Source organism: Fusarium falciforme, chromosome 12 (genome assembly GCF_026873545.1).
Source record: "Fusarium falciforme chromosome 12, complete sequence".
In the NCBI taxonomy this organism is placed as follows: domain Eukaryota; kingdom Fungi; phylum Ascomycota; class Sordariomycetes; order Hypocreales; family Nectriaceae; genus Fusarium; species Fusarium falciforme.
In genome coordinates, this window is record NC_070555.1 from 1,997,663 (window position 1) to 2,021,372 (window position 23,710).

Sequence of the window (23,710 nt, forward strand, 5' to 3'; positions counted from 1 at the left end):
GCATGAATGCGACTGTGAGTGGAGGCGGAGGATACTAGGGTCAGGTCGAGCTCGCCTGAGAGCCCACACAGGAAGGCCTCGGCTGTTCGATCTCCCAGCTAGCTTCCGATTTGGACCACGCTATCGAGTCTCGGCCCGTCGCGCTCGCCACTACCTGTCAACTATTGTCTTTGAATGCTCCCAGGGGAGAACGTGGTTGGGCTTTGATGATAGGTGTGGACCGTTCTAATGAGCAACTATTCAACGCCACTTTGTCTTGACACAGCCAGCGGTATCAGTGCTCAGGATCAAATTGTCGATTCAGCCAGCCACCCCGCCTTTCATCTAGACCACTCGACGAAACACATGAATTATTCTTGCTATTGAGTTAAGGCCTATAAAACCTAACGCCAGGCCCAGCGTCATCTTCTTCGTTTCCCTCTCCATTCGGTGAACCGTACCGCTAAGCCCTTGCCAATATCAACACAATCATGTCAGATTCATACACAACCAAGGTCCAGGACCTCCTCGCCGTTCTCGGCCGTGTGACCTTGCTGGACGAGACCCAGGTTGTTTTGTCGCTACAGGCGGCCTTTCTCACAACACCCTCAATGTCAACTCTCGAGACCTACTTCCAGGCGCCTCCGGCATCGGGGTCTTGTATAATCGATGGTGTGGACCTGACAGGCACCATCGAATTGTTGGGAAATGCGGCTATCGCTGCACAGATCGCCGACTGCTCGTTGGAATACGGTTTCAGCTCCATTGCCAATCGCGTAAGATCTGATTCAAAAACTTTGGTGGAATCCAGCTGACAACAGACAGGACGTGGCAGTACAGCTCCCGGGTGAATGGTTCAACACCATCATGCCGTGCGTTTTCGGTGACCATATCAACCGTCAACTCCACGCAGATGGCCTGCTTCCACTACAGGTGCTGAGACAGGATAGCACCTTTGTGACATCCTTTGAGAACGTTCTCGTCAGTCCGCAGTTCGACCCGTTCCGTGGCCAAGGTGACTACTACTACGCAATGATGTGCTTGTTCGTCTACGTCTATCTGATCAAAGGTCCTGGCTTCGCACTGGACACCAAATTGGAGAGGTCTCCAGCCCTTACCATTATTCGAGCCTGGCAGAGCAACCTGACTCCACCAACTGCTCCGAACCTTAGTTACCTTAGTGCACTACAGGCTGAAGTTATTTTCAACTCGTATACGCCTAGTGCTATCTATGGGCCCACTGGCAATGCCGATGCAACGCTACTGGACTTCGCACAAGCTGTACAAAACGAGGGTTTGATGACACTCCCCACGGCAGACGCTTCAGCGGAACCTGAACCAGTGCCGACCAGCATTACTGACGGCTCGATTTTCGCCGGCGTAGACGTTTCCCAGTACAGCTCGGTTAGCTACAGGCTCTGGAAGCACTGGATGAACACACTCGACGACCAAAGCTCGGGCAATTTCTGGCGTGCTGGCATCATGGCAGCCGCAGCTCAGACCTTGGACAGCACCAAGACTTTTACGGTTCCTGGATCTATAGGGTCGAATATGACCATAATCCATTTTGCCACACATGGCAAGGACCTTGCAGATTGGTACAAGAACCATCAGGATGAGCCCTACATGAATGGCGACATCAATCTGAACAACACGACGGAAACAACAGAGTCTGGGAATCAATCTATGGGTTGCTTCATCGCCGGCACAAAGGTTGAAACATCAAACGGATCGAAGGCGATTGAGAACTTGACCGAGGGCGACCAGGTCTTAACCCGCGCCGACGGGGCAAAGCAATGGGGCACCCGCAGCGACGAGGTTGTCGAGAACCCGTCCCCTGACATATTGTACGGATTCAACGGAGAAGCACCTTTCTTCACAGCTGGCCACCCGTTCTACACCACAACCGGCCTTCGTTCTATCGATCCCCACACTGCCCGTAAGGAGAATCCCTGGCTGGAAGTTGGCCAGCTCAAGTCTGGACATGTGCTACTTCGCTTGAACGCTGAGAAGAAGTACGAGCGGGAGGTCATCAATTCTATCAATGTCTCTCGAAGCGATGTTACCAGTGTGTACGGAGTGCACCTTCGGGAAGGGCTCCGGAGCTACCATGCCAATGGGTACCTAGTTGCCATCAACTATCCCGAGATTACGGCCGTGTCAATTACTCGGCAGCTGCAGACCTTTCCTCCCGCCGAAAGAGCCGCAATGATTCAGAGCCTTGGTGTTCTGAAACCTTTGTTTGAGCGCTTTGGCGCTGGAACAGTCATGGACAAGTTGATAAAGGAAGCTAGCTCTGCTTGATGTAAGGTAGAGATATGAGTTACATACAGGCTCTTTTATGATAACCCTATTCCCTATCTGACGTGCTAAGATCTAAAGCCTCTAAAGGCTACTTGAGATAGCACTGCAAGTCTTGCTTGATTCCTACCTTGATGGAAGCAATTATGTGCTCTGCTTATGGTTCTTGACGAGCAATACTTCTTAAGTCCGAGATAGCGATAGTTTGTGTCTGCGGTCTGAACATGATAACTCCATCTTGTTTTTAAAGTATCATGAAGAGCCTTTTATTCGACCTACTACCCAACTTTCACCTTTATCGAAGACCTACATAGCTAAGGGAAACATGGATGCAAGTTACATACCTAACTAGCCGTGGGGGGAAGGGATATCCTGATGCTTCGTTCTGAGACTACCCTACAGCATCGCTAATTCAAAGCCCTGCCCACTAAAATAAGTACAGGATTTGTATCCTGTGTAAGATCATAGAATGATTATTGTGTTCAAAGTCGACTTTTAAAGCATATTCATCAATTTGTGTGGGAAAAGAAGCAATTGGTGGCGTCAACCAAAATAAACGGAACGTCCAAGCGAGTCTTGACTCCCACAGTAGTGTTATCTGCCCTGACTATCATGTTCCTGCGCGATAAGGCACCAACCCATCTCATTCACTCTATTTGTTATCTTGGATCGGCCCGAGTGTCGTTGCGAATGGCACGTCATCATGCGGAGACAGCTGCATGTCCAACTCCGAACCGGACCGGGGGCAATTAACCCGAGCCGGCAACAGCTCGGTTGAGCTTCTTGTCGATCCTACCCTCCATTTCAAACTGCCTATATCGCTCAACAGGTTCAATCCTATTTGGATACGCAGTCCGAATATTATTCACTATGGGAAAGATTGCTTCAATCGAATATTTCCGCGTCCCTCCTCGCTGGCTCTTTGTCAAGATCACCGACGATGCCGGCAATGTGGGGTGGGGTGAGGCATCACTTGAGGGGCACACGCAAGCTGTCGAGGGGTGCTTGGATGCTTGGATCTCGCAGTATACAGGCATGGAGGCCGAGTAAGTTAATCATACAGTCTTCTTAAGATGCAAAACTGACAAATGCAGCGAGATTGAGCAGATCTGGCAGAAATCTTGGCGCATGGGCTTCTACAGAGGTGGACCGGTCTTCATGAGCGCGTTAGCTGGCATTGACATTGCGTTATGGGATCTTAAAGGTAAGGTGTGTCGAGGTTATTCGATATGTATACTGACACTTTTAGCCCGCAAACTCAACCTTCCCATCTACCAGCTTCTGGGTGGAAAGGTGAGAGACAAGATCAAGGTCTACGCCTGGATCGGAGGAGATCGGCCATCAGACGTGGAAGCTGAAGCGTTCGTTTGCCCACTTCTCACATTAGTAGAAAGACACTTACTCTGGACAGGTTATCCCGTCGTGCGCAAGGTTTCACTGCTGTCAAGATGAACGGCACAGAAGATCTGGGCTGGTTAGACTCACCATCAGCCCTTGATGCCTGCGTCGAAAGGGTCAAGACCGTGAAGGCTCTTGGAATGGACGCTGGAGTCGACTTTCATGGTCGTGTACACAAGGCCATGGCACGACAATTGGCAGCACTTCTTGCCCCCCACCGGCCAATGTTCATCGAAGAACCTCTTTTATCCGAGCACATTGAAGGCATCAAGGCCTTTTCGCAGACTGTTACCTGTCCCATTGCACTTGGAGAGCGACTGCATAGTCGTTGGGATGTAAAGCCCTTCCTCGAAGCTGCATGTGTGGATGTTCTGCAGCCAGACATCTGTCACGTAGGAGGCATCTCAGAATTGCGACGAATTGCGGCCATGGCCGAGACCTACGATGTTGCCATCGCGCCTCACTGCCCTCTTGGGCCAATTGCTCTGGCGGCCAACATCCAAGTCGATGCTACGACGCCCAACTTTGCGATTCAGGAGATGAGTCTGGGGATTCACTACAACACGGGAGGACATGATTTGCTCTCTTACATCAAGAATCCTGAGATCTGGAACATTGAGAATGGATACATCGACTTGATGAAGGGACCTGGCTTGGGCATTGAAGTTGACGAGGAAAAGATCCGTGAACTTAGCAAGAATGCAGAGCCATGGGTGAGCCCAGGGTTTGTTGGCCCGGGGGGCGAGTGGAGAGAGTGGTAGACTTGGGCGCAGGCCGTACGGCCAAGTTACTTGGTCGCTATGGCAATAAAGGGAGATTAAGCCTGGGAGCTTGGTGAAATTCTCATGCGCACCTAGTTACACAGACGTTTCGAGGCTTGCAAATGCCGCCTATCTTGCATAGAGCTGACAATAGACACATGCCATTAGATCACCCATCATCTCCAACAAACAGCCATTCTTCCGAAAAGCGAATACCGAGGAACAATGACATGCCCAGCTCATTGCCCCCAACACCCCCTCCACGAGTCAAGGATATGATCGCCGCTAACCCCAGACGCCAACCCCCGCTCCAAAACTTTTCCCCACCCCCGGATACAAAGATAAGAACTCCGCCGTGTGTCCCATTTTCCGACGGCTCCCTTTTCCGTCGACGCGTGAGAACCCAACCCGCCTCAAACCTGCTCGACAATGGACGCCGCCCCCAGACGCAGCAGCTCCAGCATGACTGGCATGAGCCAGCAAGATGAGGGAGATGGTCATGGACGCGGTCAGTCTCCTAACAAGAGGCGTAAACATCCGCATGTGAGGAGCAGAGCTAGCAGAGCTTGCGATCGATGCAAGGCGTGAGCATCCCCTTTATCATTCCTTTAAATGTTGAGAATGGGTATCTTATACTTGGCTATGGGTCTTTGATAGCCGAGATCGACTTATATCGGCCAGATCCGATCTCCAGTTCAGCCTGGACTCGTCGTATGCGTCCCGCTTGATGGATACTGGCTGACCGCTCATAGACGCAAGACTCGGTGTTCGGGAAAGTATCCATGTGCTCTTTGCTTTCGCCTTCGTCTTGACTGTAAGTACACGGCCTCTTACCGCCGTGGTCGTCTTCCATCTATCGAGATGGACACAGACGCATATGGAGAGCACGTGGGTGATGCACCCCGAGCCACGGAGGAGCAGCTGAGAGGGTCGGATCCGCCCAATGAGACGCCTCAGATGGAGGAACATATACCGAGTCCTGTGTCTATAGAGGCTAGGACATTTGAACCGTCTAAGCCGGAGCGTGGAGCGTCGACGCAGTCATCTCGCAACTCTCCAGAGCCGGCGCCCATTGATCGGCAAGGCCACTACGTATGTTTCATGCATCCACTGATGCTTTCTTACTCACCTTTATAGGTTGGCCCTGCTTCTGGCGCGTCATTTTTACTCAGGGTTCAGAGGAAGCTTCAACAGCACCGCTCAGCATCCTCATCCGACGGCTCAATCTTCACCTTTGGCGATCTTCCACTTCCAGAGTTTGACACACGCTTCCTGATCCTTCCTCCAAGATCTGAAGCAGACGCTCTTCTCTGCAGATACTTTGAGTTCTCATCCGCTACTCATCGGTTCTTGCACCGTCCCACGATTGAATCATGGCTACAAGAACTCTACGAGACCCACGGGAGAATGCGCAATCAGACAGATGCAAGAAGCAGAACTGCTCTGTTGTTCATGGTTTTTGCGCATGCTGAGAATTATCCCAAGTCCAAAGCCGGGACAGTTGATCCATCTTCAAGGTTAGAGCAGTGCGAGTGAAACTCCATCATAGTGGCTGACCATTTGCAGTGCCCGCTTCTTTTCCGCCGCCGAGGACCAGCTCTCGGCCGAGAAGGGTGCGATACGACTCACTAGTATCCAAGCACGTCTAGCACAATGCCTTTATCTCCTATCACACTCGCGTTTGAACCACTGCTGGAGTCTATTTGGCACTACTGCTCACTTGATGCTTGCTCTGGGTATCCATAGAAAGTCGCGCGTCGATGCAAGCAGCCATCCAGATTATGTCGACCTAGAGTGTCGCAAGCGGACGTTCTGGTGTGCTTATAACCTGGATACCTATCTCAGTGCAGCGCTGGGCCGACCACGGACATTCCACGATGATGATATTGATCAGGAACTGCCTCTTTGTGTTGATGACAATCGACTTGCCCGTGGTCAACCAGCACCTTCGCCACTGGGGACGACCCAGTCCATCATGTCAGGGTCGATCGCGCACATCAAGTAAGTAGCAGCAGCCTTTGATAAATGCTCTCTTCTGACTGACATATCTAGACTTTCTCGGATCGTGGCCAAGATCTTGAGGGACCTCTATGGCATCCGTCAGCCATCAACGGAGAGCCAATACAAGCTCGCCGCTAAGTACGCAAAGGAGATTGACAACTGGCACAGCGGCATCTCTTACCTCGTTGACACAGATGGTATCGATCCGTCTTTGTTTCAGCCTATATTTCTTCGGCAGCGCAATGTCTTGAACTTAGCGTGCTGGCATGCGCAGATCTTAGTCCACCGCCCATTCTTGCTCAACAACTTTGCCAGCCTCGCTAACCTGGGGACGACGAGAAATTCTCGAAGTCGTCAAAACTCTGAGCTTACGCATGAGCACGTTCAGGGCTGTTTGGAGGCTGCCATGAATATCGTGGCCAAGATCGACGACCTTCACTCTAATGGGCTGTTGTACAACACGTTCTGGGTGCGTGAAATGAACCCCATCAAATATTCCTCGACTAACTGGCCTCAAGTTCTCCCACTATTTCGCCTTTTCTGCTGTCGTCATGTTGTATGTCTACGCCATCCAACAGCGACACGCACCGCCGGAAACGTATCTCCCGGCATTCCACGCTGCAACCAAATGCCAAGCACAGATAACTTCAATCGCCATACCTGGCTCTTTGGGTCAACGATATGGTGTTGTTCTCCAGGAACTGCGAGTCGAGCTTCTGAGACACAATACCAACTTGCTCGACCTAGGCTCAACCCACGGCCAGGGAGCCGCGAGTGGTTCCGCAAGCATGCGCAATGGAGAAGAGGGATTGCTAGGATCGTACACGAACCAAGACATACTTGACCTTGGGCCCCAAGGCATCGGCTTTGCGCCCGGCGCTGAGGATATCACCGGTCAGTTGGGTTTGGCTGGACAGGATGGCCTTGGGTTTTCCGAACATAGCCCGGGGAGCTCTATCGTGCAGATGACGGGATGGGGACAGTTTGAATCACTGGTAAGGGCGATTGAAGTCATCCTACGGTTTTTGATTGACAGGTTACTGACGTATTTACATGCAGGTCACAGGAGGTGTTGGCGGTATCGAGGCCTTCCTGGATGGTCACATGGGAGGATGGAATTTAGGGATGGGTGAGCAGTTAGATACCTGAAGCTCTCTGGTTCATTGAAGGGTTTCATATCAAGAAGCATGCACCCAAGTCCTTGACTGTATGCCAAGATTGGTCTTTGTGTTCCATGTGGAGATAAGCTACTTGATCGATGTTGTCGGATTTAAGAGCTACCTACGTCACCTGGGGGGAATCTCGCACCAGTGGTGTTTTTCCGGCGGCCGCCTTGTCATGGTGTTGTGATACCGGAAAAGCTCTATGCAGATGCCCTCGGCATCGTCTTTTCCGCTAGGCACTTTTCCGATGTCTCGAATTGCTCAAGTGTGAACCGACGGCTCATTTTCAGCTTAGAAATTGCACCACAATTTCTTAATCCATTTAACCGACAAATTACGGCGGCAGGCAAATTGCTAGATCTTCATTGAGGACAGAATGGCTCGCTTACATTACTCTATGTTAGAGCTGGATTGTCAGGACCAGTGTATTCCTCGGTAGCAATAAATGCGAAGCCAATGACGTCGATACTGTCTCAAACTAGCGTTGTGGTCATGTGATGATGTGATCGCCCGCCGCGTCAAGTTATGACCTCACGACGCGACAACAACCCTCTGGCCCGTCACATACGTCTTCTCATCACCACAAGCAAAGATGAGGACCAGAAGCTCAGACGCCAAAGCTGATGCCGACCAGGCAAGCTCGTCCACCTCTCATGGCCGCAAGAGATCGTCGGACCAGACAGAGTTGGCAACAGAGCCCAAGCCCAAGCAGGCCAGGAAGAACAGTACCTCAAAGGCCAGGAGGACCAGTACCTCTCAAGCCAAAGCATCAACTTCATCGGAACAAACCCAGAAGCCGCGTCTCAGAACTCCGGATCTCGAATTTGACTACGATCGGGATAAGCTCCGGGACCCGCGGCCCACTCCGGGCCGTGTTAAGCGACCGCGACTTAGCGATCATGAAATCACCGAGGAATTCAAGCAGCGGTTCCATATCCCCAAGCCACGACCAAGAGATTTTGAACATGAAGCATTGGCAGACCCCAGCGCTATGTTCCACGATCTTTACGTCTGTCACAAGAAGGGACCTAAAGGCTCGCCCACCTACGACTCGGCAGGCTTCCAGCTCGACTACGACAAGGTCGTCAAATGGATGAAGCCCAAAGCCTATAACAAGAAGAGCATGGTCAACGGTATGGCCAGACACCTCGAGAAGCAAGAAAAGGAAGACAAAGCCATGATCGAGAGCTTCTTTGTGGATGGCAAGGCCCCAGGCGGCAGAGCGGGCCAGTTTATGGATTTTCTGAGGGACCATGTGTCAAAAGACCTAGGGGTCCCGTGGCATCAGATCAACTCCAAGCGCGTCAAGGAGTGGGAGAAGAAGGGGTTTGAAAAGATTAAGGCGGATGAATGGTGGCATGAGCCGAACGAGGAAGAGAAGAAGAGGTTCATGAAGATGTTGGAGGGCGAAAGTCTGCGCAAGGATCTTTGAAGCATTGGCTTTTGTATTTGATCTCCCTCTATCCTCTTTTGTTTTTATGTAATCCTTGTCTCCTTTTTGGTATTGTTTGTCTATCATTCACGTCCGCTGGTTCTAGGTTTTGTTTCAAAATGCAGATCAACTTTTAATCCTGCTTCAGCCCAATCTTGCCCGTCTTTCGCAGCCCGGCTCCCGCAATTACAACGCATGCCATCATGAACGCAAACATGGTCCAGAAGCTTGCCCTGTATCCCTCCAACAGAGCCTCAGAGGGCTTCATTCCGTCATGGTCCTTGGCTACAAGAGTAGAGACGACCTGCATGACGGCCAACCCAAAAGCGTTTCCAAACTGGGACGCAGTGTTAAAGACAGCACCTGCGATTGATTGCTTATCATCGGGAAACATCTCGGTAACGATAATTAGACCGACGGTGAAAAGGACGTCGGCAGAGAATGGCATCAAGAGTTGGGCGAAAAATGCGCTGGTCCAGTAAGACCAGCTTGGCTGGATGGTTGCCATGAGCAAGGGGGAGCCCGCAGAAAGGATACAAGTGGTGACAACGAGCCAGAGTGCTGGAACCTTGTGCACAAAGAGGCCAGTGGAGAAATTGAGAGTGACTCCGACGACGATGCTTGGAAGGATGCGGATAGCAGCTTGGAGGGCCGACAGGTGCTGGACTTCTTGAAAGCTGCCGTCACAGTCAGTCATCAATCGCCATTTTCGTAGTGGAAGCAAACTTACAAGAGACTGGCAAAGAGTTCCAGAGAAGTCAACACTCCAAAAGACAAGGCGATGGTTGCGCAAATACTAGCAAACGCAGAGTTTTCCCAAAACGAGTTGGGGATAAGAGCCGGTTGGCCTGATGTGTGCTGGCGATGCATCCAGCCGATGAACAAAGGCAGAGCCACAACGCCGAGACAGAGGATAACGATACTAGCAGGCTCCTTGATGCGGTAAACGTCTGTGCTGATGATGCTGCAAAGCTCATTAGCGGTTATCAGAACTTGAGGAGTGTTAACTTACGCGAGGAAATAAGAAATCAAGGCCATAAAGGCTGAGGCGAGCAAGGCACCAACCCAATCGACCTTTGTCTTCAGGCTGTGTATAACATCCTGAAGAGTCCCAAGTGGAGCGGACTTGGGCAAGGACCAGAAGCCAACAGCCGACAGCACCAGAGTGATGCCTCCGTAGAGATACCATCCTGATCGCCATCCAATCGTGTCGACCAAAATACCACCAATGACGAGACCGAAAGAGAACCCGAGTGGTTGACTCAGTCCGAGACAGGCAAAAGCAAAGTTGCGTCCCCGGCCGCGGGGTAGGATCTTGGTGACGAGAGATACAGAACTGGACAAGTGCAGAGCAAGGGCGACACCTTGTAGTGCCCTCAGGACAACCAATTCCTCACCCTTTTGAATGAATGCACACGCGAGCATGAGGGCGCCGTTGGCGATGCACCCAAGCAAGTCTACTGATCGTGGACCAATGACATCGGCAACAGCACCAGCGATCAGCAGCGTCGACGCTGTCGCCAAACCAGGGACAGAAGAGGGCCAAAAAGCAAGCGATTGAGGCAAATCAAGGTCTTGTGTCATTCGAGGAAGACCAACAACGATGAGACCATTGGCAGCGCTGGAAGCAAAGTTGACACCAGAAAGCTGAAAAGTCACGGCCGCCTTTCGAAAGCGTGAGGCTGGTCGGACTTGCTCAATATCGGAACATCCAGAGACACTATCGGTGCTGGGCAATTGAGTGTCGCTTCCAGACTCGAGGCCATGGTGTGGAATTGGCGATAAAGCCAGAGTTTCCGTTTGAGTCGCCATGTTGATTCGTCAATTGGTGTTGAGTAAAAAGATGGCCAAGAAGGTCGTTAAGTTATTTAATGGCAGTAATTATACATGAAAGCCACTGACTCCCACTTGACTCATCGCGCCCTGCTTGTTCCTTCGCGCTCAACAATGTCTAAACCGCGCCCTTCCATGGTGGAGAAAATGTCAACGGGATTGTGGGGACAAGCCTTTGTCTCCGAGGCGAGGCGGCCCGGGGTCGGAGCTAAAAGACGGGCACAAGAGTAAGCTTCAGGGGAACGGTGACTCAAGCCTAGAGAGTGAAGATTGTGTCCCTGACAAGACTCGAAAGGGAGATCAGCGGTGTGGCAGGTGTCAGAAAACATGGAAGTCTTTTTGTGATAATAGTTGATCGCGTTTCATTCGTTTGGATTCAAGTCGCTTGGACAACCCCAGTTCACTTTCTCTTGTGTCATCCAAAGCAAGCAGACACATTCCCAATCCGTTGAACCAGCTCAAGTGCATTGCACCTCAGATCCAAGACTGCAACGATAGAAACTCTTGACACGCCCCGATTTCGCAATACCCTCAGCACTGTAGCCATAGTCCTTGAAACAAACCATATTCTCTACATCGAACCCCGGTCCGATCGCGTGGATGATTGCAGACTCTCCATCAGCACTCTTCAACCATCCCGTGCAAGCCCCCACCGAGAACCCGAGAGGGCAGTCTTGTTCAGCACAGAGTAGGCCAGTGCCCCTGTTTCCCGTTATTTTGCCAAGTTCCAGAATGTTGCTGTCAGGTGTGACGCCTTCTCCGAAATTAAACCAGACTCGAGGCTGCGCGTCAATGCTTAAGGTGACGGGGTTCAAGATGATGAAGTCTCCGAGGATGAATGAGCTGCCCTCGGTAGTCGCTGCGAAGGTTGCCAGGAGGAGAGATGAAAATTGCATGATGAGTATAGAGTTGCTAGGTTGTCAACTCTGTCTGGTGATTCTGAGCTGAGAAGCTTAAAGAAACTCTGCCTGCTTCAGTCTTGGGGCGAGGTTGAAGAAGGATTAGGAAAAAAATGTGAGCTTTATAATAATTAATATCCGCGAACTCCACAACCTCCTCTGCTCCGGTTACGTGACTCAAAGATATCTCGGGTTGGGCGAAAGATAGGTACGACAAGATATGCCACCCTTCGGCAATCATACCGTGACAGCAAACTTATCGTGCTGTGTAAGCGACCGCAACTTTCGCACAGCGATCTTGTGCCTGGATTGTCACCAATCGTACAATTTTCGGCGTCTCTCGTTCGGAACAAAAACCATTGCAAGGTCACTTGTCTACTCTGCCCGCGGTCCTGTACTGCCTTGTGCTTCACCTGGCCAGCTTACACATGCAACTACCTCTTGATCGCAAAAGATATCTGCAGGTTTACTCGGCGCTTCATATCGCACAAATCTCGAAACGACCGTTATTTGCCCTTCGTGCTTAACGTTGCAGGCGAGTTGGACAGGCTATGATGAAGGTGGCTCGAAGACGCAACATGATTTCGTTTCTACCTCGCAGTAGAATTCAAAATAACAATGACAGAGGGGTAGAGTCGTAGGATATCAAGTCTCTTATTGACCTGCTGAACTTGAATATGTGGTAAGAGTCACGTGACCTGGGTTCAAATCCTGGCCTTGAGGACTTGCACAGCCCTTCCAGCATTTCCAACGACGTCAACTCTCGTCCTTCGCCGACCCCAATGACTTCATCAATCGAAGAAACATTCTTCAACTATGAGCCTCTACTGCCCGACGAGATTCGGCTTTTGTCTGTCGCGCCGGGGAACTCAGAGCCCATCACTTGCGACCTTGTTCACGTCAGACTAGACAGCAAACCCAAGTTCTGGGCGATGTCCTATGTTTGGGGCGCACGAGAAAATCCGGCGTTGATTGAAGTCAACGGGTGCTCATTCGCGGTTACAAGAAATCTGTACGACGCGTTGCGTGAATACCGCCGGCAGTTCTTGAGGTGCGATGGTGACACAAATGGCTCATTCATCTGGATCGATGCCATCTGCATTGAGCAGACCAATCACGAGGAGAAGGCTATTCAGGTCCCACGCATGTCTGAGATCTATGGCAGATGCGAACATGTTTTGGCTTGGCTCGGCCCTGTGGATGATGTTGAGCAAGATGCTGTACGCGAGTTGGCAGAGAGGCTCGAGCAATTTGGGGGTCATGCCAACTCTCCGAGTGACGGCAACTTCGCAGACGGACAAATCAGCGCTTTTCGAGAAAGTGCTTATACAAGTGCTGAAGCTGCAGAAGAAGTTCAACGTCTGCGGCAGATACTGATCAACATTGGCCAACGACCTTGGTTTCGACGTGTCTGGATTCTTCAAGAAGCAGTCCTCTCTCAGAAACCACCGATTCTCCTATGCGGGCCACATATTTTCGGCTACGACATCTTCTTTAGGACTTGGGTTAGGTTGATGGACCCATCCACAGATGGACAACTACTCATCACATTCTTGGCTCGAAGCCCTGTCCGATTCAAAGCTGTCGAGGAGATCTACCGGAAGATCCTAAACACAAGGCTTCATCGGGAACAAACCAACCGAGAAGATAATGAAAGGCAATGCGCGCTTGATATTCTCCAACTCATTGGCGAATCTACCGAGTTGAAAGCGACAGTTCCTCACGACCACATATACGCACTTCTTGGGCTGCTTGACTGCAATCCATTACCCGAGGTATTATTTCCCGATTATACGAAACCCTTCGAAGATTTGTATCATAGGTTTACGGCATTTATACTTGCTGAGACGAGGGATCCTCGAGTCTTGAATCTTGGTGCTGTGGGCGGACTTGAGGGTGTGCCCTCTTGGACGCCAGATCTCAGACAAACGCTCAACGCAAGGATCAACAACAGTCAAAGAACAGGAGCCTGCATTTCATTGTCCGAAGATAAAAAGATGCTCAAAATGCCGGCAATTCTACTCGGGAGATGTGTGTCTGTCTTTGGTCCAGTACAACCTGACCCGACAACTGAGACCATCGCGCCGTCCGTCTTTCTGGATTGTGATAGAGCAATCATTCAGCCTGCTTCGTCTATTAGGCAGACCACCAGACTAGACATAATGCTCCAGTGGTTTAGGTATCACCTTGCTGATATCTTTACCGTCCAGAGGCTTGAAAGAGACCCTACTATCGAGCAGAGTTTCTTGATGGCCTACTCGTGCATGGTCCAGAGCCAACCAATTGAAGAGTACAGCAACTACTTCAACTCTCGACGACAGCTAGAAGGAGCGGATGGACTAGCAAGAGACCGGGATTTGCAGACTTCCATGCTCGGGCATGGTCTTTTTGTTCTGCACAACGGTATCACAGGGGACCTGGCCAGAACTGATGTTACCGCTGTCGTGGGAGATGCTGTTTGTGTTTTCCCTGGTCTCTCGACACCTTTTGTACTCAGACAGCAGGAAGATGGGACCTTTCGTGTCGTGAGTCAGGCTGCTCTCTGGAAGTATCCGGGGACTGATATCACGGAGGATGCTCTCGAAGAGTACCGGCAGTCTTTTGTAGATGCTCATCACAAACGCCCCTCGAAGCATGAAGTTCGGTGGGTGGACTTGGTTTAACGAGACAATGATCGCATTTGCGAATTATTCTACATTCAACATGCCCTTTCTTTCTCTGGCCTGTTAATGGCTTGACCACTTTGGATATGTTAGAGGACAAGGAACTTGTAGATAATGCATTTAATTGCTACACAGATATGGATGCTTGTTGACACCTGCCAGGGCCGATCCACGGCATGAAATATATGATGATGAATGATAATATGCGTTGCCTTCCTTGTGGCCGAACCTGGCCATGTGACACAGGAAGGGATGGCATCACGTAAAAACTACGGTGATTCCTGCTCAGGGCATTGTAAACCCTCCCATGTTCCAGGAGCCGGGTACGCGGTACCTATAAGTTCCCTGTTCCCAAAAATAAAATGCCCATCTTTGGCCAGATCCGCAATAACATGTCTGTCGGTTGGTGGAGGGATCAGAGAGGGCTCGTCTGGAGGGGAATCGATGAGACAAGCACGCCCATCGACCACTTCCATGTGGTCGGCATTGATTCCAGGGCTGGTCCAGAACGTCATGTTTGGATCGATCTCGGATTTGATCTTAGAAAGGCGTGGGTAATTTGTGCCCCAAAATGCTGAAGTCCAGTGTTCCTGTTCTGTACTCGCCTGGGGAGTGACATGTCAGCATCTTGCTCTGATATCGCTCCCGAAGAGCATGAAAAACAAACCTCATTGATATATGTCCCCATTTCGGGAGCAAGACGCCGTAGCCCGTCTACGTTGGTTGTATTCGTCTTGTACCCAACGAGGAGTGCGACAGCCTTCCGCCATCCCGGATTGTTTGAGGTCTCGGACCCATCTCCGAATCTTCCACCGGGCGAACAAACCAAAATACCATAGTTGCCTCTCGTTTCCCGCAGTGCAAAGGTTACGTTGGGACTGCGAAAGTGTTCGGCTCCGAGCAATCGACTGTCAAAGGTGACGATACCGCGATTGTAAGGCGGGGTGGGTTCGTCTCCTGGATTTGGAAGCGGGCCGTAAGTTGTGTCGAAGAAGTCCTTGTAATCGACAAAGTCGTAAGGACGCGACTGAAAAGGCTTCATACCGGGGAATTCCTGCATCTTGGACAAAATCGGGTCCCATACGGCGTTGGCATTCGCTATGCCAGACCGATCTGCTGGATGAATGGCATAACATCGAACGCTGGTCGGCGAAGCATAAACGTATGCCGTGATGCCCTTCTCCTGGAGGTCTGGTAACTTAGACAGAAGGTATTCCATAGCCTCGCTCACTGGTGTCCGACCAACTTCATAGTCAGTCGAGTTTGGACCTGAAAGGGTTGAGTTAATCCACCAGTTGAAGCCGGTCATCGGGACTGTAGGATACACCTTCCAGGTGGCTTCGACAACGACACCAAACGTACTGCCGCCACCTCCACGGATGGCCCAGAAGAGATCTTTGTTTGCCTTGTCGTTGGCGATGCGAAGCTGCCCATCAGGTGTCACTACTTTGGCCTCGAGCCACTGATCGACTCCGAGACCGTATTGAGAGGTGAGCGGCCCATAGCCGCCATTCTGACCCCATCCTCCGGCTACAGCCACGGTTGCTACACCGAGTTAGCCGCTGATCCCACTCGTAGTAGGACAAGGCATATTGTTGCGTGTCGCGTCTTGCTTGCACTTACCTGCAGCTCCACTCACGGTGAATAAGCCAGAGGGGTCAAGTGCGTAATTGAGATAGAGCCCAGCTGCGGCCGGCCCAAACGTAACAGCGGCTTGAACACCGGGGACTGGAGTAATGACATTGGGCTTCTCTGTGTGGTCGAGCCTGTCTGTACCAGTCTCAGTTGCAACGAAAGATTCGTGAACCTTGATGCCTCCCAGAAAAGACAGATCAAGGAGAAGGCCTGAGCCGGCATCGCTTCGGCCAAGCTGGTCATGCCCTGTGGTGATGACAGAAAGACGGACGTTGTGCACCGTGGCAAACCTTACTGCATCCTGGACGTCTTCAATGGAGTGTGCGCGGAATCGATAATCCGGGAGAGGGCCAGTCGTAGAATTGTGCTGTATTGGGATTACACCTGGTAGCGCTGCCTCCCATATTTCAGGAGCTGGCCAATCGGGATCTTTGGGAAGTCTGCGGCATGTCTTGTAGGCCTTGGTGGTGGCATTGCCCGGCGAGACAGCCCAAGCCGAAATGGCAATGTATTGCAGAAACGTGTATAGCTTCATTAGAACGAATACCAAGATGGAGAGAATGTGTTTCTTAGGAACATCCCGTGATTGCTAATGGACATAGACTTGTCGCAAGAACACCTTCTTACTTGAACAAAACCAGAGACCCTCTTTCGCGGCTCAATCCGAAGTTTACCATCTGCACCAGCCATTCAATGGTCCAATGGTCAAGGCGAGCTTACAAATCCTACCTGGATATACGGAACCGATACCGGGTGCGAGAGCGAAAGCAGATGTATAACGTTATTTAGTCATTCTATCTAGAAACTTAGTAACTAGATATATCACAGGCTCGGTAGTTGCGCAAAAGAAGTAAGAGAAGTGAACCATGTTACCCTGTTCCATCTTAATGAGCGAGGTATCATGGTGGGACCTACTCCGTACTTGGGCCTCCATCGGCTGTGTCACTGGCAGGGATGGTCTGACAAAGCTTCCTGCCTACAGTAACTAACTGCCGAACCTTGTCCCAAAGGCTTGGCCCAACTATAATCGGGTAGGGAGGGGGATATGAACTACTATAGGTCTTCATACAAGGATGCTGCTACAACGGGAGGCAAGCCGTATGAATTAAAACTCAAGTTTACATACCATCGAGAAACTCCAGAAACTCGCCCATTGGTGAATCCACTTCAAAAAAGGGACATGAAAAGCGAAGACTCCGACATGGTACTATGGTACAAACCAAGGTTCAACGTCTGATACTGTAATCAACCTAGTCATTTTATTTTACGTGCAATGCGGGGAGGAGATAGAAATGATTGCACGAATCTGATATCGGTCCGGGCGTCAAACCCGTGAAACATGAGGAAGTACATAGAAACTTGGCATGATTATCTCGATTTGATACGTATTATTCATTTTGCTGAAGTGGAGGCTGAATGCGCCTGTCAAGTATCAGATCCCAATTTTGGAGTCCTTGGGTCGAGCTACTGGGCCAATATACGCAGTGACAAATTGAAGATTGCCGTCTATAACCACTGTACAGAAGATTGCGAGGTACATTTGCAACTTTAACCTGCTCCCTTCCAACCGGTTCAGCTACATGCTGGAAGTGACGAAGATCCAACTCCAAGTGTAATTAGTACCAAGCGAATGAAGAGAAAGCATCCTTCGGGCAACAGGGCTGCTTCGCTTCGTAGTGAGCTGGCCATTATCTTGGATCGAAGATGGAGGCAGACATAGGTCAAGGGTAGTTCCCAGTGGCTCAGGTGCAGTAGATTGACAATAGTAGATCGTGGATATTTACCGAACACCACAGCCAGGTGCCGGTCGGGCATTGAAACGGACCCGAAGTTAAATACGTGGATACAACGCGATCTAGGGCTCCGGGCAGTCAAATTACTGCGAGGGAAAAGGGACAATGCGCGGCTGTCAAGGGTTGCAGCCGATCTTTTCCCAACTGCCGGTCTGCATCTCGGTCACGGTTTCGGTTTCGGTTCCAGCACGAACTACATGGACGTGCGTCACTGTGGCGTGTTTTAAGCTTAAAGTGCATCTTATGCATAAACGGCGATCTGTAACGGCATGCTAGCTTCGAACGTCTGTCACTTTTCCACCTTTGTTCCCGTAATAAGTTTACTGTTTGACCTAATCCTGTATGTATCCTGCAAAGATGATAAATTTGAAACGATCTGGATGCTTGACAAATTGGAACTCGACGCAATCATCAATACCCTCCACTTCCTCACTCGAGAGAATTATGTCCTTATCTCCGAGTGTAACACTAGCCGGGACTTGAAAAGGAAAGGCTTGGCAGCGCGGTCAAAGTCCCCCGGAATCTTGTCCGGTAGGTTAAGCCATAAAGCAGGCATTCAAGAGCGACGCGGCCCCTTCGTCGTCCGTATGCTCCGAGCATAGCTTGGTTGTTTGGCCCCTTGACAGATCGTGCATATGCGACGGCGGAGGATCCGGATCGCGCTGTCAGTGGCCAGATCCCCTGTGATAGGTAAGGAGCTCATATAGACTACCGGACATATTGTCAAGCCCACAAAGACAAACTATAAACGAATTTTGGGTTAGCGTAATTCTAATTGCCGTTATGCTCTATTCTTGAGCCAGCCCACGTGGGGTTGGAATCGGGAGGACCTGAGATAGTTGGTGCGTCTGCTGTGTGATTTTGTAGACTCGGCGGATATATAAAGCTAAAGGAATCTGCCCCAAGAAATGCGTTTTCCCATTACACGCAGAAGATACTGCACTTTGAGAACTCGTTGTGACCTCTCTCAATCAACGTCAAATGTCTCTGCAAGCCTCTCTCCTCGGACTCACCGCGCTCCTGTCAGTGGTGTCATCCGCTGCTGTTGACGACGGTTGTAATGCGTTGTCTTCCAAATATCCTGACAAAACCTTTTTTCCTGACTCGGAACGATACAAGTTTGAGAACGAATGTAAGATGACCATGTCCCAAGCACGATCCAACGTCGCTGATAGAAGGTACATAGACTCTTGGACCTCAACGACGCACCTAGGACCATCTTGCATCTTCGCTCCGCAGTCCGCGAAAGATGTGCAGTTTGCGCTTCACACTTTCCAGGAGCATCAAGTCCAATTCGCCATCCGCGGTGGAGGTGCCATGCCCATCGACAACGCTGGCAACATCGGTCCAGAGGGTATCATGATGGCTACGACGAATCTGAGCACCATGGCCATCTCAGACGACCACAAGACTGTCAAAATCGGGGCTGGTGTGACCTGGCCTCCATTGTATGCCTATCTGGATCAATTCGGTGTCACGGCCAACGGCATTCGTTCTGGTAATGGCGGAGTCGTTGGTGCAATTCTAGGAGGCGGGCCCTTCGGTTTCATGGCCTATGAATACGGAATGTCTAACATTGCTGCCTCTTTGGATGTAAGTTACATCGCGCAGCCTTCCGTGTGAAATTCGGCTGGCTAACAAGGTCTTACAAAAATTCAGTGCGTTCTCGCTGATGGCACATTGGTGACGGCCAGTGCTGATGAGCATCAAGACCTATTCTGGGCGCTGGTTGGAGGCGGCAACAACTACTGTGTTGTCACAGAGGCCACTCTTCATACCATTCCTATTTCTTCAGCCCTTATTGGAACAGTCTCTTGGGGTCCAGGCGTGTCAGAGAAGTACATCAAGGGCGTGGAGCAGTTTGCACTATACGGCGCACAATATCCCAAGGCTTCCTTCGAGGGCCAAACCCGCTGGGTGCCGTCCCGCAGCCCCGATATTTCGTTTGATGGATATCTTTGGTACAGCGGTGAGGGCGATGTGCCTCTTGGACTGGAGAACTTTACCGCGCCAATTCTACCCATCACAAGAGGAAACATCACACGCACGACTATGGGCAAATGGTCAAACGAGTTCAACTATGCCCCTCCTCTTGGCACGCGAGCTACCTTCCACTGGTTGACCAGTGCCGCCAACGCTACAGCTGCGAGAATCGCGTTCGACACATACTACGAGTCCATCGCGTCTCTGGCCGACGTCGAAGGTTTCTCAACCGCTTTCAACATGCTCCCAATCACACCCATCGTGACTTCGGCACCACCCAGAAACGCAATGGGTCTAGGAAGTGACGACAGTCCATCGATTTGGTACGTTGAGAGTCCTCTATGGTCGTACCCTGAAGACGACGAGCGCGTTCTTGGGGTACACGCCGAAGCCAACGCCAAAATCAGAGAGAAGCTTTCCGCGGCGGGGCTCGGACCGCTCCCGTTTATGTACCTCAGCGACATTCAGAAGTCTCAGATCCCTGAGACCTTCCCAGCCTATGGGGCTCGCAACTTGCGGAAGCTCAAGACCATCAGGGACAAGTACGATCCTAAGCGAGTCTTCACTGACCTGGTGCCTGGTGGTGCCAAGGTTGCTTTGGCTTAGATGGAAGGAGGGATTGTTTTGGACGCCGTGTCTTGTCTACAATATCTTTTTATTACATCATAAGTAGACAAAGAAGATTCCAAACTTGCCCATCTCGTTCCTGGTATACAGTTGCAGAATAACGTTTTATTGCCCAGAATCCACTTAACCCCCTCCCTAGGCACTCTCACAGCAGTTTCACTCCGTAAGGCGCATCCACTAATGCTCAGAAGGGATCTCATTGCTGATGGAAGAGCTTTTCCGCAATGGGCTTGTAGCTCCTTGAACTTTGATCCTGGAGAGGATTCTGCGCCTTGATCAACCAGCACATGTTAACACATTCCCATGACGAGAGACTACAATTGATAAAGAGCGGGGAGTGGCTAGTTAGCTCCACCACATGAGATGGGGCGCAGCGATCACTGGCAGGTGGCTTGGCTGCCTGGGCTTCGAGAGCCTGGTCAGAGTCGTCGACGGAACTTTTCCCGCCTGTTTGCATCATTTCTTTCTTGGCATTCCTGGTCTCGAACAACTATTTGCCCCGTTGGGTAGAAAGCGTGGTCACCTCAAACTCACATTATTGCTCGATAGATAGGAGTTAATATACATGGTCTTATAACTCTCGTAGTAGTTCATATATAAGGTAGAAATTTTATAAAAAAAAAAAATATCAAAGCCTTAATTCCCATCTCACATGTGATTATGCAAGTAGCAATAATAAGCTATGCAATTACCATGTCTATTTTATCAATCCTGCCTCTGTAAGACGGCAGCCTAGAGTCTGTAGGCTATCGTCTTCCCCACATTCTGTCAGATCACCACAGAACAGAACATCTCCCTCGTGCTCTTGACAAGGTCACAATGGAAGCAAACTTGGCTGACCTCGACATCAACAAAAGTTCTTCCTCGGGGGAAGCTGAGGCTCCTGCAGCGGCTCCAAAGACGCCACCGCCCGAGAAAACCCCGTCAACTGCCAACCTTTACGAGTATGAGCCTCTTGAGACAGGGTCAATTCGCCTCCTCTTCCTCCTTGAAGCAGAAGAGGACGACGGTGATCTGGAATGCGCTCTCCTACACTTTGAGCTCTCAGAGGTCACCGAATATACCGCTCTCTCCTATGTTTGGGGCGATGAAAACAACTCATGCGCGATTTATATCGGCGACGACTATTTGCCAATCACGGCCAATCTCGAGGACGCGCTTCGTCATCTTAGACGGCGAGATCAGCCAGTATGGCTCTGGGTGGATGCGTTATGCATTGACCAAGCACGTACCGAGGAGCGGAACCATCAAGTACAACAGATGCGCCAGATCTACGAATCTGCGACGCAGACAGTGGTCTATCTCGGCGGCCAAACAGGTGGCAATACTGGCTACTCAGCATGGAACTTTCTGGAACGCAACAGCACCTGGGCCCTCAATCGATATGGGGAGAAGGACTACACCCTCCCAGCAGCGGTAGAGGATCAAGTCTATTTCCGTGGTGAACTCCACGACGTGTACCTCGACGTCTTGACCCGCGACTGGTTCAGCAGAGTGTGGGTCTTCCAAGAAGTTGTCGTCTCCAAAGAGGTCATGATTCAATGCGGCCCTCGTGGGGTTGCGTGGGATGACTTTTGCAAGCTGGTGGTTCTAGAAAAGCGAGCACACGACCGCTACGGCCTAAGCCTTCAACAGCAGGATTTATCAGACAATTTACGCCGTATCTGGCAGGCTCGAGTGGCCTTCCATCTCACAAAGGGCCAGGAGCACTGCCTGCCTGACTGGTACATACTGACGCTCAGCTCGAATGATGCCACGACCGATATCCTCGACATGCTCGTCCGAGCTCGCCACCTCATGGCTTCAGACCCAAGGGACAAGATCTTTGCCCTTCTGGGAATTAGTACGGGCTTTAGTTGGAAAGAGCTCGACACTATTGACTACGCAAACCCCACAAGTAGCGTCTACGCGAAATTTGCCATGGACGTGATGACCACCAGAAAGGATTATCGACCCCTAAGTTATCTCAACAGGTCATCTACGGTCGATTACCTCATTGAACTGCAACGTCTCTGGCTCGCCGAAAATGATTACTGGCAACAGATTATGTCCGGCCAGAAGCCGTTTAGCATGCAAGACGGGGAGCTGCACGAAAGAAACCCCGCCTTGGAAATTACAGCGCTTGAAGAATGCCGAACCCAAGGGTTGCGCTTATCACCTGAATGCTACAAATACAGGGACCACAAGACAGTTTATCTGCCATCCTGGGTCCCGACTTGGCACTGTATCCACATGTCAACGTTTGAACCCCGAGCTATCATCGAGGTTGTTGAAAAGCAGTCATCTTCCTCAGTCAAGGCTGATGATTATCGCACCTTACTATCAACAAGCGCTTTCGCGGTCCACGGTCGTGTTATTGGCGAGCTACACGAAGCTATATCGCCGGCTTCGGTCTTGGGCAACGATGAGCTGGCCTTTGAGGAGCTCAAGCGAAAGTGGCGACGAAGCTCAGTCTATCAAAAGCATCCTCTGGAGGCTCAAATACTGACGTTGTGGGCCCACATGCTTGATCTGACAGCTGTAAAAAGGCTTCACGTCCCTCGTGGTGTTCGGATCAACATGGTACACCAGTCTCCGGAGCTACGGAGAAGGGAAGACTATGATGTGGACGACATACTCAATCATCCACCAGGAAGCCTGAGAAAGTCATCGAGTACATCCTCTTTCTCGAACTTTCTAGACTTCAAGACTTGCCCACCCAAAGTCGGATCAATCGAGGCCCACCTCGTCTCTCGAGCACGCAAAACAGCCGAATGGTCGGATAAATCCCAGCCAACCTTCAAAAGAGTCAACGACCCAGAGTCCATCATCGATCAACGGGCCATCGGGGTTTATACGGTACAAGATACAGCCCAATACCTACGCGGGACAGCATATACATCAGAAGCCCCAAAGTCACACCCCGTGCTTCTTCCAAGTTCTGCCAGATTCGGCGACTTGATTGCATATTTCCCTGGGGCCAAGGTTCCCTTCCTCGTTCGCCCCAACATGTATTCCCCGCTTCGGGTAGCCGAGATAAGGAATTTGATTCCTTCTGGGACCCTCCCGTTTTTGAAAGACGAGGAGATGTATATGGGGTGTGAGCTCATCGGCGAGTGTTGGATTAATGAGTTTGAAGAGATTGTCTCGGAGAAGGGCAAACCGGCCTGTGTGTTTGGTTTGCTATGAGCTTATCTCAGGTACTGGACAGAACATAGAAAGTAATATGAAGCCATAACTCTCACAAGAATCCCGCAATTTCC

The 23,710-nt window shown here is 50.8% G+C and overlaps 9 protein-coding genes across 9 annotated transcripts; 7 read left to right on the forward strand and 2 right to left on the reverse strand.

Annotated features, from left to right (window-relative positions):
- Positions 1-470: 470 nt before the first annotated feature.
- NCS54_01440900 (Hypothetical protein) lies at positions 471-2,283 on the forward strand (the record flags this gene model as incomplete). Its single annotated transcript, XM_053159560.1, has 2 exons — positions 471-755; positions 805-2,283. The coding sequence occupies 2 exons, from the start codon at positions 471-473 to the stop codon at positions 2,281-2,283; spliced, it is 1,764 nt and encodes a 587-aa protein (XP_053015535.1).
- An 843-nt stretch (positions 2,284-3,126) lies between these two features.
- NCS54_01441000 (MR-MLE domain-containing protein) lies at positions 3,127-4,439 on the forward strand (the record flags this gene model as incomplete). Its single annotated transcript, XM_053159561.1, has 4 exons — positions 3,127-3,326; positions 3,375-3,484; positions 3,530-3,641; positions 3,692-4,439. Exons 1-4 carry the CDS (start codon positions 3,151-3,153, stop codon positions 4,437-4,439), a joined length of 1,146 nt encoding a protein of 381 aa, XP_053015536.1. The 5' UTR covers positions 3,127-3,150.
- Positions 4,440-5,014: 575 nt separating this feature from the next.
- On the forward strand, positions 5,015-7,589 carry NCS54_01441100 (Fungal-trans domain-containing protein; the record flags this gene model as incomplete). The annotated part of the gene is made up of 7 exons (XM_053159562.1): positions 5,015-5,023; positions 5,097-5,531; positions 5,577-5,956; positions 6,006-6,440; positions 6,492-6,909; positions 6,959-7,435; positions 7,500-7,589. 7 exons carry the CDS (start codon positions 5,015-5,017, stop codon positions 7,587-7,589), a joined length of 2,244 nt encoding a protein of 747 aa, XP_053015537.1.
- A 582-nt stretch (positions 7,590-8,171) lies between these two features.
- NCS54_01441200 (Hypothetical protein) lies at positions 8,172-9,035 on the forward strand (the record flags this gene model as incomplete). The annotated part of the gene is made up of 1 exon (XM_053159563.1): positions 8,172-9,035. The coding sequence occupies exon 1, from the start codon at positions 8,196-8,198 to the stop codon at positions 9,033-9,035; it is 840 nt and encodes a 279-aa protein (XP_053015538.1). The 5' UTR covers positions 8,172-8,195.
- A 133-nt stretch (positions 9,036-9,168) lies between these two features.
- NCS54_01441300 (MFS domain-containing protein) lies at positions 9,169-10,847 on the reverse strand (the record flags this gene model as incomplete). The annotated part of the gene is made up of 3 exons (XM_053159564.1): positions 9,169-9,712; positions 9,766-9,999; positions 10,048-10,847. The coding sequence occupies 3 exons, from the start codon at positions 10,845-10,847 to the stop codon at positions 9,169-9,171; spliced, it is 1,578 nt and encodes a 525-aa protein (XP_053015539.1).
- Positions 10,848-12,549: 1,702 nt separating this feature from the next.
- NCS54_01441400 (HET domain-containing protein) lies at positions 12,550-14,430 on the forward strand (the record flags this gene model as incomplete). Its single annotated transcript, XM_053159565.1, has 1 exon — positions 12,550-14,430. The coding sequence occupies one exon, from the start codon at positions 12,550-12,552 to the stop codon at positions 14,428-14,430; it is 1,881 nt and encodes a 626-aa protein (XP_053015540.1).
- Positions 14,431-14,699: 269 nt separating this feature from the next.
- On the reverse strand, positions 14,700-16,600 carry NCS54_01441500 (FAD-binding PCMH-type domain-containing protein; the record flags this gene model as incomplete). The annotated part of the gene is made up of 3 exons (XM_053159566.1): positions 14,700-15,035; positions 15,098-15,975; positions 16,054-16,600. 3 exons carry the CDS (start codon positions 16,598-16,600, stop codon positions 14,700-14,702), a joined length of 1,761 nt encoding a protein of 586 aa, XP_053015541.1.
- A 2,239-nt stretch (positions 16,601-18,839) lies between these two features.
- Positions 18,840-20,447, forward strand: NCS54_01441600 (FAD-binding PCMH-type domain-containing protein; the record flags this gene model as incomplete). Its single annotated transcript, XM_053159567.1, has 2 exons — positions 18,840-19,451; positions 19,518-20,447. 2 exons carry the CDS (start codon positions 18,840-18,842, stop codon positions 20,445-20,447), a joined length of 1,542 nt encoding a protein of 513 aa, XP_053015542.1.
- Positions 20,448-21,287: 840 nt separating this feature from the next.
- NCS54_01441700 (HET domain-containing protein) lies at positions 21,288-23,636 on the forward strand (the record flags this gene model as incomplete). Its single annotated transcript, XM_053159568.1, has 1 exon — positions 21,288-23,636. One exon carries the CDS (start codon positions 21,288-21,290, stop codon positions 23,634-23,636), a length of 2,349 nt encoding a protein of 782 aa, XP_053015543.1.
- Positions 23,637-23,710: the final 74 nt, after the last annotated feature.